This window comes from Geotrypetes seraphini, chromosome 2 (genome assembly GCF_902459505.1).
Source record: "Geotrypetes seraphini chromosome 2, aGeoSer1.1, whole genome shotgun sequence".
Taxonomy (NCBI): Eukaryota; Metazoa; Chordata; class Amphibia; order Gymnophiona; family Dermophiidae; genus Geotrypetes; species Geotrypetes seraphini.
In genome coordinates, this window is record NC_047085.1 from 101502775 (window position 1) to 101521783 (window position 19009).

The 19009-nt window shown below is 41.0% G+C and overlaps 1 protein-coding gene across 5 annotated transcripts in view; it reads right to left on the reverse strand.

Moving 5' to 3' along the window:
• SULF1 (sulfatase 1) overlaps positions 1 to 19009 on the reverse strand; it is a 245651-nt gene that overhangs the window by 76796 nt on the left and 149846 nt on the right. For all 5 annotated transcript variants that reach the window (XM_033934433.1, XM_033934434.1, XM_033934437.1 and 2 more), the window contains one exon: positions 5801 to 5970. In XM_033934433.1, coding sequence (XP_033790324.1) covers positions 5801 to 5970 — 170 coding nt within the window. The remainder of the gene's footprint in view (positions 1 to 5800; positions 5971 to 19009) is intronic.

A 19009-nucleotide genomic window follows, 5' to 3' on the forward strand; every position in this document is an offset into this window, starting at 1 on the left:
CACTTCCTCTAATCGCAATTACTAAAATATTAGGTGTCCTTATAGATAACAAATTAACATTTCGTCCACAAATTAGTGCATTGGTTAAAAATTGTTTTTATAAATTAAGGATGATTCGATCGTTGGCCCCGCTACTTGACGTTAGTTCCCTGAATATTTTGATCCATGCTCTTGTAATATCAAAAATGGATTATTGCAACTCATTATTAAAAGGGATCTATCATAAAGACTTAAAACGCTTGCAGCTCATCCAAAACACAGCCATTAAGATAATCTATGGCGCAAAGAAATTTGATCATGTCACCCCTTTGCTTCAAAAAGCCCACTGGTTGCCTGTCTCACACAGGGTAACTTATAAAATCGCCCTATTGACATTCAAAACGTTACAGACTACTACACCAGCATTCATAGACAGACTTTTGATCCCATATGATCCGCCAAGAGCTTTAAGATCTATTTCTCAATGCAATCTCAATATTCCATCTTTAAAAATAATCGGTACTCGTCGCACTTCCATTTTCTCTGCGACAGCCCCTACGATCTGGAATACTCTTCCTTTAGATTTAAAAAAAGAAAAAAATATAAAAAATGTTAAAAGTAATTTAAAGTGCTTTCTTTTTAAAGATGCTTTTAATTGATTATCTGAAACTTAGAGATTAATCTACTCTTGTTTTTTACATGCTATTTCCCAGTCCCTTTTGTGTTTACCATAAGTGTTTCTCACATTTTCTATATTAATTGTATTTCTCCCCTCCTTCCCATTTGTGTTTAGGGGCCTTCGGGTCTGTAATTACCCTGTATGTAATTGTCGTCAGTCTAGAAATTTTTATATAAAGATATGTCTTAATTGTTAAATTTGTTTAAATGTTATTTTAAACCTTGTACAACGCTTTGTAGTATCGATAAAGCGTTTAATCAAAAATTTGAATAAACTATAAACAAACAATAAACAATCTGCAGCCATAAGGGCAATTGGGTTGTAGACAGGTGGGTATAGTAGGTTTTGGGGGGTCTTACCATGACCTGCAAGGGAGTGGTGGTGAGATGTTTATGTGGCACCCTTTTTGTGAAGCTCACAGCAGTGCCCTATAAAGTGCCCCACTAATCTGTTGCTATGTCTGGGTAGCCAGTCCATCACTTTGCTGACCCCTCCCACATACAAAAGGTCTTATTCTAGGCGTTTGGGACTTGGACGATTTTTGGGATGAGAATGGGATATAAAGATAGACGACTTTGCGGTATGGATATAGAAGCAGATGATTTTCGCAAAAAAATTATTTTGGACGTATTTTTCGAGAATGGACTTTAGACGCTGCCGACGTTGGGCGACTAGCGCTCTAGGTCTAAAATGAACTTAGACGTATTTTTGGATTATGTCACTCTAAGTGTTTAGCCCTTGATGGAGACTGCCCCAACTTTGTTGGTTGGGCTAACTTTTCAGCGGCCCCTGCGTATATAGAGCTACATTCACCCTTTAATAGCCTTATACTTACAGCTCTAAGAGGAAAATAGGTCCCTGGAGGACATTGCAATCTCCCTCATACTATAAGCTGCACATTAAAGGATTGTTTAAAGTGGGATTTTAATTAATTTAGTCCCACCCCCTTTTACAAAATAACACAAGAGGATTTAAGTGCTGGCCGGCGCGCTGAATGCTCTGCGCTGCTCCAATGCTCATAAAAACCTCTTGCATGGTTTTGTAAAAAGGAGGGTTATTTAATTCAGTTCTCCCCACATATTCAGAACAGGTACAGGTTGAACAGAGGTGAGGAGGTATGTTTTTATTGCTTTCTTAAAGTTCAGGAGCCCTTCAAGGTATCTGATCTGTGGGGGTAATTGGTTCCAGTAGTTTGGTAGGAAATGGGAGTAGGATCGGTGTCTGGCATTCTGTAGTTGACGGGAACGGACTGGGGGTGTTTGGAGGTGTATTTCTTCCTTTAAAAAAAAAAAAAAAAATTCTTATAAATAGGCTGTGCTTGAATTTGTTTGGGTAAATTATTCCATAATGTTGACGCAAGCCAACAGAAAGCACGCTCCCTTGCAGCTATCCAACGTGCCCTTGAGAAATGTGGTAGTGACATTCTGTGATCCTGTATGGATCTAAGGCATCTAACAGACATATACAATGTTGACCATCTACTCAAATATAAAGCTTAATAATAATAATAATAATAACTTTATTCTTGTATACCGCAATACCATGGAAGTTCAATGCGGTTAACAATAGAAGAGAATGTACATTTACAGCGATGATACATATTACAGTGTTGTTACATTTACAGCGAAGTTACATAAATAGCAGTAATGAAACAGCTTACTGTTTCAAACCCAGTAGCTTATTGTTCTCAAAACCCAGTAGTGTAGTAAGGGTAGGAGGCCCCCCCGCACCCCTGCTTCTTCCATGCCCCCCCAGCTCTTTTCTGCCCCTCCACTCCACACTCGCGCTCTCCCTCTTCCCCATACCTCTAAATCTTTGCCAGTGTGAATGGCTTCTCTAGCATGCTCCTCACGCTAGCGTTGGATTTCTCTCTGATGTCACTTCCTGGCCCTGTGACATGGAAGTGATTCAGGGGGAACTAGGCTAGCGCGAGCAGCAACAGACAGGAGAAGTTGCTTGCACTAGTGAAGATCTACAGAGGTATAGGATGGGGGGAGGGATAGTGCGAGCATGGCGTGGTGTGGCAGGGTGGAAAGGTGCCGGCACCCCCATCAACACGGTGTCTGGGGTTGTATGTCCCTCGTCCCCCCTTATTATGCCACTGTTCAAAACATTTGATATATAAAATACTAAAGCAGCAGCTTAGGCAACGTTAAGTGTTTTGTCAAACAAAACACTTTTCCCATGTATGTACCTAATTCCATGTAGTAGGCTGGTGGTGAGAGCAGCAGGTTGGGGATCAAGTAACTCAAGGTATCATTAAAAAGGGTATCACAACCAGGACGAAGGAAGTCATCATGCTGCTGTATCGTGCAATGGTGCGCCCACATCTGGAATACTGTGTCGAGTACTGGTCGCCGCACCTCAAGAAGGACATGGCAGTACTTGAGGGGGGGTCCAGAGAAGAGTGACTAAACTGATAAAAGGTATGGAAAACTTTTCATACGCTGACAGGTTGAAAATGCTGGGGTTGTTCTCCCTGGAAAAGTGGAGACTTAGAGGAGACATGATATAAACCTTCAAAATCCTGAAGGGCATAGAGAAGTTAGACAGGGACAGATTCTTCAGACTGTGGGGAACCACAAGTACAAGGGGGCACTCGGAGAAATTGAAAGGGGACAGGTTTAGAACAAATGCTAGGAAGTTCTTTTTTACCCAGAGGGTGGTGGATACATGGAACGCGCTTACAGAGGTTGTGATAGGCCAGAGCACATTACAGGGGTTCAAGGAAGGTTTGGATAGGTTCCTAAAGGATAAGGGGATTGAGGGGTACAGATAGAAGTAGAGGTAGGTTATAGAAATGGTCAGGAACCACTTCACAGGTCATAGACCTGATGGGCCGCCGCGGGAGCAGACCGCTGGGCGCGATGGACCTCTGGTCTGACCCAGTGGAGGCAACTTCTTATGTTCTTATATCCCACCGATGCTCCTAGGACAAGTCATTTAAGCTTCCATTTTGTTAGATACAAACTTAGGGGACAAGTCTATAAAGGAGTATTTAAATATATGCAGCATGAGGAAAATATATTCTATAATGGCACCTGGGCACCCAGATTACATTGTGGAATGAAAGCATAAACTCGCATTGGCATGCATAAATATAGGCATGCCAACTGACGCCGGGTCAATGACAGGTATAAATGAGTGTGCCAAAGTGCAGCAAGCAGTGTGTGCAACTTACAGTATCCTGTATGTTGTATGCATAAGTGTGCTGGCTTGAACATTTTGTCAGTTGTTATTCAAGAGAGAACAAGATCTTATCATGAAAGCAGGAGTTTAACCCATGAAGCACCAGTTTGGCAAGGACATTTTAAATAAAACACTGGACAATGTGGAACTGATTATCCAGGTTTTTGGGGCAACAAGGGCATTTGCCTGGGTTGTTTGTTGAAATAGGTGTTTGGTATAAGTCAGAGGGTAGTATATTCAATATATTTATAATATGTATGAAAAAAATAAGGTTGATTAATAAATTATTAATGTTGTGTGCATATATGTATTAATTCTTCTCTTCTTCTAAATGTATGTTATGTGGTTAAACAAAATATAGGGGAAGATTTGTATTTGAATATTTCCATTAGCAGTATTGATTGGGGTGTGCATAAGTGTGAGACAAGTCCAGGCTCTGCCCATGTATATAAAATAACAGAACATAACATTGTACTTCTTAACCGCATAACCATAAGTTCTACGCGATTTACAAAAGATTACAAACTAAAGACAGTTTAATGATGACAAGAATATTATTTGACCAAGCATTTTGAAAAAAGATGAGTTTTCAATTGGATTCTGAAAAGTTTATAAGACCAAGCTCCAAGCAATAACAATCGAAACTCTCTATCGTGGGAAGCCGCTTGGAATGCAAGAGTGTGGTCAAGAAATTTCTTGCTTTTACAGCCCTGTACTGGTGGAAAAGTAAACAGGGCATGAGTTCTTCTACTATATTTATACGATGCTAAAGAAATCTATTAGCCATGTAAAATGGTGCGGTACCATACATAACCTTATAGCAAAAACAACCCAACTTAAATAAGACACGAGCCTCCATTGGGAGCCAATGTAACTCACGATAAAATGGAGTTACATGGTCATTCTAACCGCTGTATTCTGAATCAATATAAGACTGACCATATCTTTCTTGGGGATTCTTAAATAAACAATGTTGCAATAGTCCAAAAGACTCAGTAACAAAGATTATACCAAAAGTTTGAAAGCAGAAAACTCAAAATACGGTCTAATGGTATGCAATTTCCCTAACGTATAATAACCCTTATGTACCACAGCATCTATCTGTTTTTTTCATGGTCAGATGCAGAACAACTCCCAATATTTTAATTGTTGGTTGAATTGTATATAATGTTGAATTTATACTGATCGAGGACTCGTGAATGATCTTATGCAGTGACATAACAAAGAACTTCGTCTTATCAGGGTTGAGCTTAAGTTTAAAATTCTGCATCCAAGAGTTCATCAATTTCAACACAGACTCAATTTTGTGAGAAATATGGGATAGAACTGTGCCACAAGGTATAACAATTGTAATATCATTGGCGTAGCTGAACAGTTCTATACCCAGATTACAGTTGCATACAATGCTACTTATGCATGCCCTTAGAGAACAGCATTTAGGGCGCTTGCCAGGTGCACAGTTAAAGAATTGCCTTTTTAGATTGTACCTAAGACAATGGGGACAGGTAGATGCCTCCTGTATCTGAATGTATCTTGAAGAAAAGCAAATGAAGAAGAGGAGCAAAGAAGGACAAACTCAGCAGAAAGTAAGTCAGCCAAAAGTGAAGCCCATGAGAGGACCAAAGTATCCGAGCTAGCAAAACCTTTAATAGGTAGTTCATTTGAAGTATGTTCCACACGAGCTACCTATTAAAGTTTTTTCCAGCTTGGATATCTTGGTCATCTCTGCTTGTTTGGGGGGGGGGGGGGGGAGGAACCGAATCTCACCTGAACTACTGATAAATACATGAGTGAAATCTGAAATCTCCTCCCTCTTCTACAAGTCTACTATCACTATTATTATGTTAAAAATAGACATATCTTTTCTGACCTGACCTATGCAGAACAATCAGGGGAATCATGTGAGCAACTGTACAAAATTATAGACTAGATGGATTCCGGGTATGTACTTACATGTGCTGGGAAGCATTTGGAAAGAGTTGTGAATATTGTGGAGCAGAATCCTCTGGCCCATGGGGTGCAGCATGGCTGATAACCATCATTATGGGCCTATGAGGGTAGAGTCGCTTTGACATTTTGAAATAATTTATGCTGCCATTGGTGATCAAGTCTGTGAAGTAATCCTGAAAAACAAATTCCACAAAATATGGCGCCCATGATCACAGTCAGTCTTTTTATTTTGCTGAAATATGAAAGAATGAGAACAGAAAGAATAATAAATATTTTATAATAATGGATGGAATGTGTTTTAGGAAATGTCTGATGATGGCAAGATCTTATTACAACAGGACATCAGATTCTTGTGCTCACCTGCTTCAAGTTCTGCTATCAACTGAATCAGGGGTGGGCAACCACCGTCTTCAAGGACTTCAACCCAGGAGCTCCACAATAAATATGCATTAGATCTATTTGCATACAATGGAAGCAGTACATGCAAATCAATTTCATGTGCATTCAGTGTGGAAATCTTTAAATCCTGAATGGGTTGTGGTCCTCATAAGAACATAAGAATTGCCATACTGACACAGACCGAAGATCCATCAAGCCCAGTATCCTGTTTCCAACAGTGGCCAACAAAGGTCTCAAGTACGTGACAGAAATCCAGATAGCAGCAACATTCCAGAGCTCAGATTGTGATGTCATAAAGTCTCATTCCACAAATGCCTAAGAGCCAGCCTCATCAGTGATGAAACAATGGCTTGATTGTCGTATACTTGGCTCATATAAGAACATAAGAATTGCCATACTGGGACAGACCGAAGGTCCAGCAAGCCCAGCATCCCATTACCAACAGTGGCTGACCCAGGTCCCAAGTACCTAGATAGATCATAAATAGTAAAACATATTTTATGTTGCTTATCCTAGGAATAAGCAGTGGATTTCCCCAAGCCATCTCAGTAATGGCTTATGACTCTTCAAGGACCATGGTTGCCCACTCCTGATCTGACACATGTGAACAATTGGTCTATACTGCATATGAAGAGAAAAGCATGTGAAAATAGAGAAGCTGGTATGCATGCAAACTTTCAGTTTTCAAAAGTCCAGGAAACAAAAAAAAAAAAGGGAAGCTTCAGAATGATAAAGGATATTCATTAATAAATAGACTCTCAAAATGTTTGCAGCACAGTAAACACATGCACCACGTAAATGCTAAGGAGTGATCCACAAATAGTTTCCCAAGAGTCTACATAGAAACAAAATAGGGATTAGCAAGCATTAACTAAATGGCTTAATATTGTGAAAATTATCAGGAGGTAGGAAAAAGCCTCATATCCCCTCCTCCAACCCAACAACATGTTAACATATTGTTGGGTTGGAGGAGGGATGAGGCTTTTTCCTACCTCCTGATAATTTTCACAATATTAATATTAAGTTCCGGAGGAACTTACCAATTGGATAGTAAATTGACTGTACGTTACTGTGTGATATAACAAATAGATTACAGTTAGAGTACAAATAAGATTACATTACATTTCAGGGATCTGTATACTTGGTAGGTGTTTTGGGGAGGAAGAGATTTTCTAAGTGGAGGTTTTGGGGGAGAATTTATCCGGGAGGAGGGGGAAGGGGGAGTTAAGATATTTGGATGAATTTTTTGAAAAGCAGGTCTGATTTCTTTTCAGAATGTTTTGAGGTCGCCCGTTGCCGTCAGCAGGTTGGAAATGGAGTGGTTGAGTTTTGCTGCTTGCGTGGCCCGAAGGTTGTCAAACATCTTCTTGCGCTGAGTGCCCTTGAGTGGAGGGAAGGAAAAAGGGTTCGAAGTTCTTCTTTGTCTTGAGGTGAGGATCTGGTTTAAGCGGTTATTTAGGTAGGAGGGGGCAGAGCCTTTTAATGCTTTGAATAATAGGCAGTAGAATTTGAATTGAATTCGTGCTTGCATAGGTAGCCAGTGAGAGTCTAAGAAGGCAGTTGTAATATGATCATATTTTCTCAGGGAGTAGATCAGTCTGAGGGCGATATTTTGTATAGTCTGAAGTTGTTTTATCATGTTGGCAGGACAAGGTAGATAGAGGGAGTTGCATTAGTCCAGTAGACCTAAGACTAGGGATTGGACAATTAGCCTGAATTGTGCTGAGTCGAAGAATTTTCTTATTTTACGTAGATTTCTCATAATTAAAAAAGCTTTCTGGGATGTCTTGTTGATTTGGGACTGCATTGTGCAGCATCTATCTATCGTTACTCCTAGGAGTTTGAGTTTGGGCTGTATTGGGTATTTGGTGTCTTAAGCACCACAGGTCACCTTCTCTGTTTTCTTTGTGTTTCTAACATAGCAAGTTAGGATCTCCTATTTGGGTGCATAAAACTATTTAACATAAGAATTAGGATGCGTTAACTGCTACTGCATATTTTTATTTTATTTATTCAATTTTCTATACCGTTCTCCCAGGGGAGCTCAGAACGGTTTACATTAATTTATTCAGGTACTCAAGCATTTCTCCCTGTCTGTCCCAGCGGGCTCACAATCTACCTAATGTACCTGGAGCAATGGGGGGATTAAGTGACTTGCCCAGGGTCACAAGGAGCAGCGTGGGTTTGAACCCACAACCTCAGGGTGCTGAGACTGTAGTTTTAACCACTGCGCCACACACTCCCATAAGCACGCCAATTATCAGAACAGTGTCATCATGGTTGGCATGAGTGAATTTGCATGTTAACTGCATGTTGTTATAGGGATCGAGAACTAGGTGCAGAATGAGTAGGGACTGCATAATTTATAGTTGCAATTAGCATGGGTTTACTTAACACCTCTGCGCTAATTGCAACCAAGTTTAGGAATGCCTGTGGCAATTTTAGTGCTGTAATTGCAGAGAAGTAGAACACTGGGAATTGGAAGGGCCCAAGTTCAAATCCCATGGTCGCTCCTTGTGGTCATTGGAAAGTTGTCATGCCACAGGAGAAGACAATGGAAAAGCTCTCCTGTTTTCATGCCAAGGAAACCATGATGGGATGTCCTACATAAGAACATAAGCAATGCCTCTGCTGGGTCAGACCTGAGGTCTATCATGCCCAGTAGTCCACTCACGCGGCGGCCCAAAAGGTCCAGGACCTGTGCACTAATCCTCTATTTATACCCTTCTATCCCCTTTTCCAGCAGGAAATTGTCCAATCCTTTCTTAACCTCAGTACTGTACTCTGCCCTATTACGCCCTCTGGAAGCGCATTCCAGTTGTCCACCACTCGTTGGGTAAAGAAGAACTTCCTAGCATTCGTTTTGGACACCCTTTCAACTTTTCCAAGTGCCCTCTTGTTCTTTTATTTTTCGAAAGTTTGAAGAATCGTTCCCTCTCTACTCTCTCTCTGCCCTTCATGATCTTATAAGTCTCTATCATATCCCCTCTAAGTCTCCTCTTCTCCAGAGAAAAGAGACCCAGTTTCTCCAATCTCTCAGCGTATGAAAGGTTTTCCATCCCTTTTATCAGACGTGTCACTCTCCTCTGAACCCTCTCGAGTAACGCCATATCCTTCTTAAGGTACGGCGACCAATATTGGACGCAGTATTCCATTTGCGGGCGCACCATCGCCCGATACAACGGCAGGATAACTTCTTTTGTCCTGGTTGTAATACCCTTCTTGATTATACCTAGCATTCTATTTGTTTTCTTAGCGGCCGCTGCACACTGTGCCGTCGGCTTCATTGTCATGTCCACCATTACCCCCAAGTCCCTTTCTTGGGTACTCTCATTCAATAACATCCCTCCTATCGTATAGTTGTACCTTGGGTTTCTGCTTCCCACATGCAATACTTTACATTTCTCAACGTTGAACTTCATCTGCCATCTCGCCGCCCATTCCCCCAGTTTGTTCAAGCCCCTTTGCAATTCTTCACATTCCTCTTTAGTCCCAGCTCCACTAAATATTTTTGTATCATCCGCAAATTTTATTATCTCACACTTCGTCCCTGTTTCTAGATCATTTATGAATATATTAAATAGCAGCGGTCCGAGCACCGAGCCCTGTGGAACACCACTCGTGACCCTCATCCAGTCCAGTTTCTGATCCATCTATGTACGTCTCCATCCACCCCATAATTCTTCAGTTTCCGGAGTAGACGTTCGTGAGGCACCTTGTCAAAGGCTTTTTGGAAATCAAGGTATATGATGTCTATGGGGTCTCCCCTGTCCATCCTTTTGTTAATTCCTTCGAAGAAGTGCAATAAGTTAGTAAGGCACGATCTCCCCCTGCAGAAACCATGTTGGCTTGTTTTCAGAAGTTCGTTTCTTCCCAAATGTTCATCGATGTTTTCTTTTATCAGTGCTTTACTATATGTAGTTGCCAGAAGCCAAATCTAACTTGAGGGCTCATCTGGATCTGAAATTGTAGAGAACATGGTGGACAGGTTCTCAACAATTACTGCAGTCTTTGTACTTAACGTGTTTTAATTTTGCTCTTAAGACATGCTAGGTGCAAAACTTAGCACACTTTAGCATAAATATCTCCTTAGTTAATCTAGATGTGTGGAAGAATAAATATAGGTGCACTACAAAGAAATGCAGATCTATGCAGCTACCTTAAAAGGGAACTACTACTACTTATGCAGTTACCTTAAAGGGGAACTACTACTTATTTCTATAGTGCTACCAGACACACATATTCCCTTCTTGAAAGAGCTTACAATCTAGTTGTGACAGACAAACAGGACAAAAGTGAGTCTACTGTATACATGCTGCTCAGGTAGGGAATTACAGAGGGAATGATAAGGCAGATGGATAAGGAACTCTAGAGAGAATGACAGACATGAGTACTTTACAAATTGATTGGAGTTAGGATTTAAAAACTGCTTCAAAAAAGTGGGCTTTTAGCATGGATTTGAATACAGCCAGAGATGGAACCTGACATACCGAGTCAGACAATTTGTTCAAGGCATATGGTGCAGCAAAGTAGAAGGGACGGAGTTGGCAGTAGAGGAGAGGGGTGTAGACAACAGAGACTTACCCAATGAATGGAGAGAGAAGAGGGGAGAGGTACTGAGGAGCTGCAGAGTGAATACACTTGTAGGTCAATAAGAGGAGTTTGAACTGTATGCAGAAATGAACAGGTGTTGGATATGTGAAGAGAAGAAGAGAGATAATTTAAAGATGACCCCCAAGGTTGCAAGCTGATGAGGCAGGGAGGATGATAGTGTGATCCACAGAAATAGAGAACGGAGGAAGAGGAGAGGTGGGTTTAGAAAGAAAGATAAGGAGTCTTGGCCATGTTTACTTTTAGATGGCAGGAGACATCCAGGTAGAAATGTCAGACAGTCAGGCTGAGACTCAGGCATGGGTTCCTGTAGAAATTTTAGGTGTAGAGAGGTGGATTTGTGAGCCATCAACATAGAGGTGATACTGAAAGCCATGGGAGGATATTAGAGCACCAAGGGCAGAAGTATAGATGGAGAAAGGTCTCAGGTCAGAACTCTGAAGTACACTGACCAATAGCGGGATAGCGGTAGAGTAGGATCCACCAGAGTACACTTTAAAAGTGCAATAAGGAATATAAGAAGAAACCCATGAGATAACAGAGCCCTGAAATCCAAGTGACGACAGCGTATTGATGAGTAGGTGGTGATCTATGGTATCAAAAGCCACAGATAGATCAAGGAGGATGAAGATGGAGTAGAGGCTTTAGGATTTGGCCAGGAACAAGGCATTGGAGACTTTAGCAAGGATAGTTTCCATAGAATGAAGAGGGTGAAAGCCCAATTGATGTGGATCAAGGATAGTTCAAGATGAAAGAAAGTCAAAACAACAGCGGTGAACAGCATGTTCAAGTAGCTTGGTTAAGAAGGGGTGGAGATAGGTGAGGTTTTAGCTGGAGAGGCAGGTAGGGTCCAGCAAAGATTTTTTGAGGAGCGGTGTAGAGAATGACACAGTGACAAAATTCATCACCGTTCCCTTCCCCGCGGATAACCGCAGGAAACTATCTCCATATTATTCTTTAAGGAGAGATGTAAGAATCAGAGTATGAATGGGCACAGCCACTGACCCTCAAGCCTTGCATTGAAGAATGCTGGTGTAGAAGGACTAAGATTGAGCTAGACACTAAAGAATGACATGCGATGGTTTCCTGCGCTTATCCACAGGGATGGGAATGGTGATGAATTTTGTCACCTTGACATTCACTGGTAACTACAGCATGCTTGTTGGGCTCAGTTGCAGTGGAGAATGATAAGTTGAGGATGTGGCAGATAGAGGGAATGAAAGTAGGAGAGATGGTAATAAGTAGATGGATGGGAGTGGAATCAGAGGAACAAGTAATGAGTTTGGTGGAGGAAAGAAAACGTGCAGTTTTCTCCAGTGATTTCAGAGAAGAAACAAAGGCTGCAGGGGTTGATGGAGGGTTGACAGAGTTGACTGGAGGAGGAAGAGGTGAAGGTGATTTGGTTGAGAACTCGAGGTTAATCTTGTGTACCTTGTTTTGGAAGTACTCAGCCATAATCTGGAGAGAAAGTGAAAAGGGGGGGGGGGTTTGAGGTGAAGGCACTTTGAGTAGAGAGTTGAATGTGGCAAAGAGACAGGGTTAGATCCAAGAAAATTAGTCAAGTGGAAGTAGTAGTTTTGTTTAGCAAATGAAAGGGTGGACTGGAAAGAGGTTAGCAGGAATTTGAAATTCACGAAGTCAGAATGTGTGCGGAATTTCAGCTAAAGACGTTCTGCAGATCGGGCACAGGAACGTAAGTAACGGATCACAGAAGTCAGCCAGGGCTGGAGTTTGGCACGCCTTATAGGATTTGAAATGGGAGTTGCAAGGGTATATCAATAATTTAATTTAATTTAATTCTTATATACCGCTAATAACCATGAGGTTTCTAAGCGGTTTACAAAAATGATGCATTAAAAGATACAACAAATAAAAATAAATAAGATAGGTACTTGGAGATTCCCTAACTGTCCCAAAGGCTCACAATCTAACTAAAGTACCTGAAGAAAGAATTTATGAAAAGTAAAGATAAAAATATAAAGACAGAGGTAGAGATAGAGATAGAAATGAATATTCCAACAAGATGGCGGCCAGTTAGGTCAAATGAAATAAGACATTTACAGGGAAATTTTAAGAAGAAGATCGCACCCACCGCTAAGGCTTGAGCAATAGAAACTGCTTCCTCTTTATCTGAGTCTGCTTAGAAATATCAGGAAATATTAACACTCGTTGGCCACAAAACAGAGCTTGTTTCTTAGTAAAGTACAACTTCAAATTAACCTGTTTCTCTAGTTCTGATTTGAAAGCTACCAAGAGTGTAGCACGTTTTGTAATTGTGTCCTTAGAGGACTCAAGAAATGAGACCTCATCTTCTGTGCTGTCTCCCTTGTCCTGCTTTTGTTTTATTTTGCCTTTGTTGATTTTTCTTTTAAATTTTTTTTTTGTTGGTTTTTTGTTCTGTCTCTGCTGTTTTCATTTGGGACTTCCAGTCTCGTTGGTGTTTGCTTCTTTTGAGCTCACCTACCGATTTCCAGTTTGACAGTTGCTCCGATCTGGCAGCTGAGGGAGCTGTTGCCTGATGCCTGAATGGTTCTATGGTGGCGGTTAAGAGTTGAAGAATTGGGTCCTGTTTCTTTTCGTGGTGGATGGGAGAGTTCTGGCTTTCGGCTCCTTCTGTGCAGAGGAAATTACACATATATGGTTCTCTTTGACAGCAGGTGCAAAACCCACTGGTTATAAAGTACATGCTGTTCTGAAAATTGTCCCTTTATGGACTTACAAAGTATTATAATACGTACATTTATATTTTACTAAAACACATTGCTTATATTTCAATTTTTCACAAAAGTTCTACTTTTTTCTGTATTTTCAAAATTTCTGGAAAAGTTTGATTCTCACATATAAAAAAATTCAGCTTGCATCATAAAACTGGTTCTCTCGATGATTGCTAATTTAACCTTTATTTGCATGTGCACCAAAATACTGTTCTTAAATCATTTTCCAGTTGACAAGCCACATGCATAATCATGGCTGGTGGCAATCAGTGCATACAGTAGATCCACATTGCTCTTAACACTGTTTTGGACTGAACAAACATGGAAGTGGGTCCAACCCCCCTCCGCCCGCCTCCCTACAGGTGATCCTTCTGTTCTGGTGGGTTATAAAAGAAGTTTTCTCTGATACTGGTTGGGCTGATCCTGTTCTATGAACAAATGGGTTTTTATTTCAGTTAACCAGTCTGATACTAATTACAAGCACTAACATTTCAAGAAATATTAAGGAGATAAATCTATATCATATTAGGCTTGACAGAGAATATTTTCAAGTGAATGCTCTGTGCTGTTCCAACACTCATAGAAACTCTATGAATATCAGACAGCGCAGAGCATTCAGCATGCCGGCTGGCGCTAAAACCTATTGTGCGGTTTTGTAAAAAGGGGAAGGGGTGCTAATCTGTGATGCCAAGGTCTTTCAGGAAAACTAAAGAAATCCATCTGATACTGATTTTTACTCAGACTGTGATTTTGAATTGTTTAATGTGATATCAGCTTCACTGGACCATTTGTGATCCTCATTCATGCTTTCCTGATATATTGTCACTGCCCTCATATCAACATGTGGAATTAAGCATAGAAGATCATTCTAAAACCATGTTCTCAGCTCAAATCAAGAACAAAAAAGCAAAAAAAACAAACAAAAACACCCAAAAATTCAAAACAAAAAAATAAATTTCACTTTTAAAGGGTAAATTCTATAAATGATGCACAAATTTAGGCTCAGGGAAAACCCCACGTTAAGCATTATTCTATAAGGGTGCTCTGGGCTAAGTGCCTTTTGTAGAATAGTGCTTAGAGTGGATTTCTGAGCCCAAACTGGTGTAAATATTGGTGTGCATGGTGGACGTGTATAACTCTGGTATTCTAGAAAAGTATTCTTCAACCTTTTTACACCTATGGACCGGCGGAAATAAAAGAATTATTTTGTGGACTAGCAAACTACTAGGACTGAAATTAAAAAAAACCGTTTCTGCCCCGTCTCTGCGAGCTCGGTCCCCGCAAACCATCTGATCCCATCCGCACAAGCCTCAGTTATGATTTTATATTGAATGTATTTTATTAAAGTAGAAAAAGAAACAATATTCTGTACAATTGTCATTTTATAAATACAAATAATACAGAGCAAGGATCAACAAAACCCCTGTCTCCCCTCCCCTTCACATATATCCCCTCTACTATCAAGAAAACTGAATAAGCCAAATTATTACAGAATGCTACACAGAAATATCATTCTAACAGAATACCGCAGTCACACATGACAGGATAGTGTTAGAGGAGTGCAACTAGGGCAACTGCCCCCTGGTCAGAGAGAACCCTAAGCCAGCTGGAAGCTATAGAAGCACTGCCTGGGCTTTGCAGTCCCTAGTTATGTCTAACACCAGCTCTAGCAGGATATATATTTCAAATCTGATATATTCTAATCACAAAATAGAAATAAAATTATTTTTCTACCTTTTGTAGTCGCTGGTTTCTGCTTTCATCTTCTTTTCACTCTCTTCCTTCCAGCACCTGCCTTCTCTGTCTCCTCAATCCAGCATCTGCCCTTTCCATCCACTGTCTGCCCTCTCCCCCTTCCATATGGTATCTGTCTTCTTTCTATGCCCCTCTCCCCTTTCCATCCAGTCTGTGCTCCCTCTCTCCTTTTTACATGATTCATTCCAGCTTCACTGCTCTCATTTTTATCTCTCCTACACCAGATCTAGCATCTTTGTCCCTCTCTGCTTATTTCTCTGCTGACCCCTTCCCATCATCAATCTCTCTACTTTCTCATTCCTGTCTCTCCCCTTCCCCTCCTCTAATCTCCCTGCCAGCTGTTTCCTTCCTTTTTTCCTTCTCCCTTCCCTCCTTCTCCTGTCCAGCAGTAACTCTATTCCTTTCCCAGCAGCATCTCTCCTTCTCCTTCCCTCCAGGTCCATAGGATATAATGGACACGTTAGCAAGCACACTAAATCGGCTAGCGTGCTTTAGTAAAAGGACCCCTGACACATTTCAATCATTACATTGAAAATAAAATCATTTTCTTTACCTTTGTTGTCTGGTGATTTTATTTTTCTAATCATCTTTTCCCAGTCTCTGGTTGCACTTCCTTCTGTCTGTGTTCTTAACTGTGTTTCCAGAGCCTTCTTATCCACTGGCTGTTTTCCTCTCCTTCTTCACTTTCTGCCTTATATCCATCTTTACATTAACTTTTAACATTCAACTTATCTCCATTTTTATACTTCTCAAAATCTGCTTCTCCATTCTATATCTCTTCCATGGTCTGGCATCTCTCTTTCCTTCCCATGGTCCAACATCTCTCTTCTTCCCTCCCTCCTCCCCCCCCCCCCACCAGTGGTCTGACATATCTCTCCTTCCCTTTTTTTTTTTTTTAGCTCCAGCACACTAACAGAGCAAATGTTTTTTTACAACACACAAAGAAGAGGAAACATGGCCCCGCCCCACTCTACCCCCAGCCCCACCCTTGCATGGTCCTCTGAGCATGCGTGGACATCGATGTCCATGTATGCTCTGAGCTCTTGTGCTGGCAGCTCTGAGCTCTCGTGCTGGCAGAAAATTTATGGAGGTACGTCGTGGGGGGAGAGGGGGGCAGAAAGGAGGAGAGGCACTGGCAGTGACAGACTCCCTATTAGCATTCCTGACAGCACAGTTTGCGATACACTGCAATAGAGGGTTAAGGGGTCCTTTTACTAAAGCATGCTAAGCCCTTAATGTGCAGGCTACCACAGAACTATGTTAAAGTTTCATAGATATTTTGCCTGTTTGTGCACACAAAACTTGTGCATTTATCAATTTTTAAAAAATATTTTGGGAGGGTGCATGTCATGGTTGGAGTGTGGGTGTTCCTGCATTATCCATTTACTATATGAGGATAACCATGTGCTAACTGGACAACGCTGGGTTAATGAAGGAGCACTTACTGCCTTCTAATAGGAGTTACAGGCTACATGTGCATGGCAGTTGGCTGTGTTGGTCCCCAACCACCTCTGACATTAACTTCCTGTTCTGGGGCAGGAGACCGGCAGAGCTGACAGTTGCACACATGTAGACTGTGGCTTCATGACTATGCATACATTCCTTTAATGCTTGGAGGGATGTGTGTGATATGCCTGGAGGAGAGGGATGCTCTACTCTGGATGAAGAATAGAGAAAGGACTTTTCTACGTGGAATTGCTGTTATTTTTTGTTCTGGCCACTGTCAGACAGGATACTGGACTCAATGAACTGTTCTTCTGTCTCAGTGTAGCACCTCATGAATTTTTTCTGCTAATGTTTTAGATATTTTCCAGATAGCTTCCAAAAGTACAAATTGTAAATGATCCAGATTTCTATGAAAAATACTGATCTGCTTTCTTTGCATTCATTTATTGGAACAATAAAGTAACAAATGCTTTGTATCACTATAATTTGGTTTGCATTCCTCATGTCACATGAAATACATTCTTTGTGTAAGGCTTAGTTTTCCAATTTGTTCCTGTGGAATTACATCATGTTCCAATAAAGATAAGGTGAAAAAAAAAACTTATTTTGTACAGTATAATTATATCTTGTGAAATGCAAACAGTAATATTTTACTTATGTAAGCCATGAGAAATATGTTTTTCACTAGTGTTGCCATTATCTGCTTTTGCAAGAATTACTATCTGGGGTATTGTGCTAGTCATACTTCCGGAGACTGCTGTTTTAGACAAGACATACAAAGTCTAATGTTAATCAGTTGGTTAGCTGTTTGAGTTCAAAGGCTCTATCAATGTTTATAATTGCTTATTTTTCTCTTTAATTTTGCATCTCTAAATCAGTGGCATAGCAAGACCTAGTATTTTGAATGGGCCCACAGTTAACATCGATGGGTCCTTCCACATACACCTTCCTCTACCTTCTGAAGATATTTTAAAAAGATACAGGCTTTTTTTAAACCCATCTAACATCACCCCTCCATGGCACTCCGGTATCTGACCTCCTCTCTCTCAACCCTGTCCCTCTCTGGTATAAATTGCACACATCCAGGTGTTTGAAGCAATTCATTTTTGTTGCTGGCACCGGCCCTGGAGGCTTCCCTCTACCGAATTCAACCCATACTAACGCAACTTCCCGTTTCCTGTCTGGCAGGATGTGGTAGAGGGAAGCTTCCAGGGTCAGCACCAATAGCAGATATGAATCACTGCAGTAACCAGGATGTGTGCAAGGTATACCAGGGAAGGAAGGGGTTGAGAGATAGGAGGACAGATTCCAGGATGTTGTGGAAGGAAGATGGCAGTGTGGCGCTCCTGCTAGATGGGCCTACCTGTGGTTACGCCACTGCTCTAAATGCCTTTTTGTTTTTAACTTAAAAGTGTTTTTGACCAAAAGTTTTAAAAGACAAATTTATTACAGGATGACAATCTCCAGTCCCTGTGTAAACCAACCTGCTTGAGTTTTCGGAATGTGCATAATGAATATGCATGAGGTTCCTATAGTTTATAGTTTATTTTGTTATTTATATTCCCCCTTTATCCAAAGCAGATTTCAACTTCACATACATAATTAAAAACAAAGGGAAGATCATGCCTGACAAACTTATTGCACTTCTTCGAAGGAATTAACAAATGGATGGACAAAGGGGACCCCATAGACATCGTATACTTAGACTTCCAAAAAGCCTTTGACAAGGTACCCCATGAACGCCTACTTCGGAAACTGAAGAACCATGGGGTGGAAGGAGACATACACAGATGGATCAAGAATTGGTTGGCAGGTAGGAAGCAGAGGGTAGGAGTGAAGGGCCACTACTCTGACTGGAGGAGAGTCACAAGTGATGTTCCGCTGGGGTCGGTGCTTGGACCGCTGCTATTCAATGTATTTATAAATGATCTAGAAACAGGGATGAAAATTCACAGACAACAACAAACTATTTAATGGGGCTAGGACTATAGAAGACGGCGAAGATTTACAAAGGGACCTGAACAAACTAGGGGAGTGGAGGACGAGATGGCAGATGAAATTTAATGTAGATAAATGTAAAGTCTTGCACGTAGGAAACAGAAACCCGAGGTACAGCTACACGATGGGAGGGCTGTCATTGAGTGAGAGTACCCAAAAAAGGGACTTGGGGGTAATAGTGAACAAGACAATGAAGCCGTCGGCACAGTGTGCAGCGGCCGCTATGAAATCGAATAGAATGCTAGGTATAATCAAGAAAGGTATTACAACCAGAACGAAAGAAGTTATC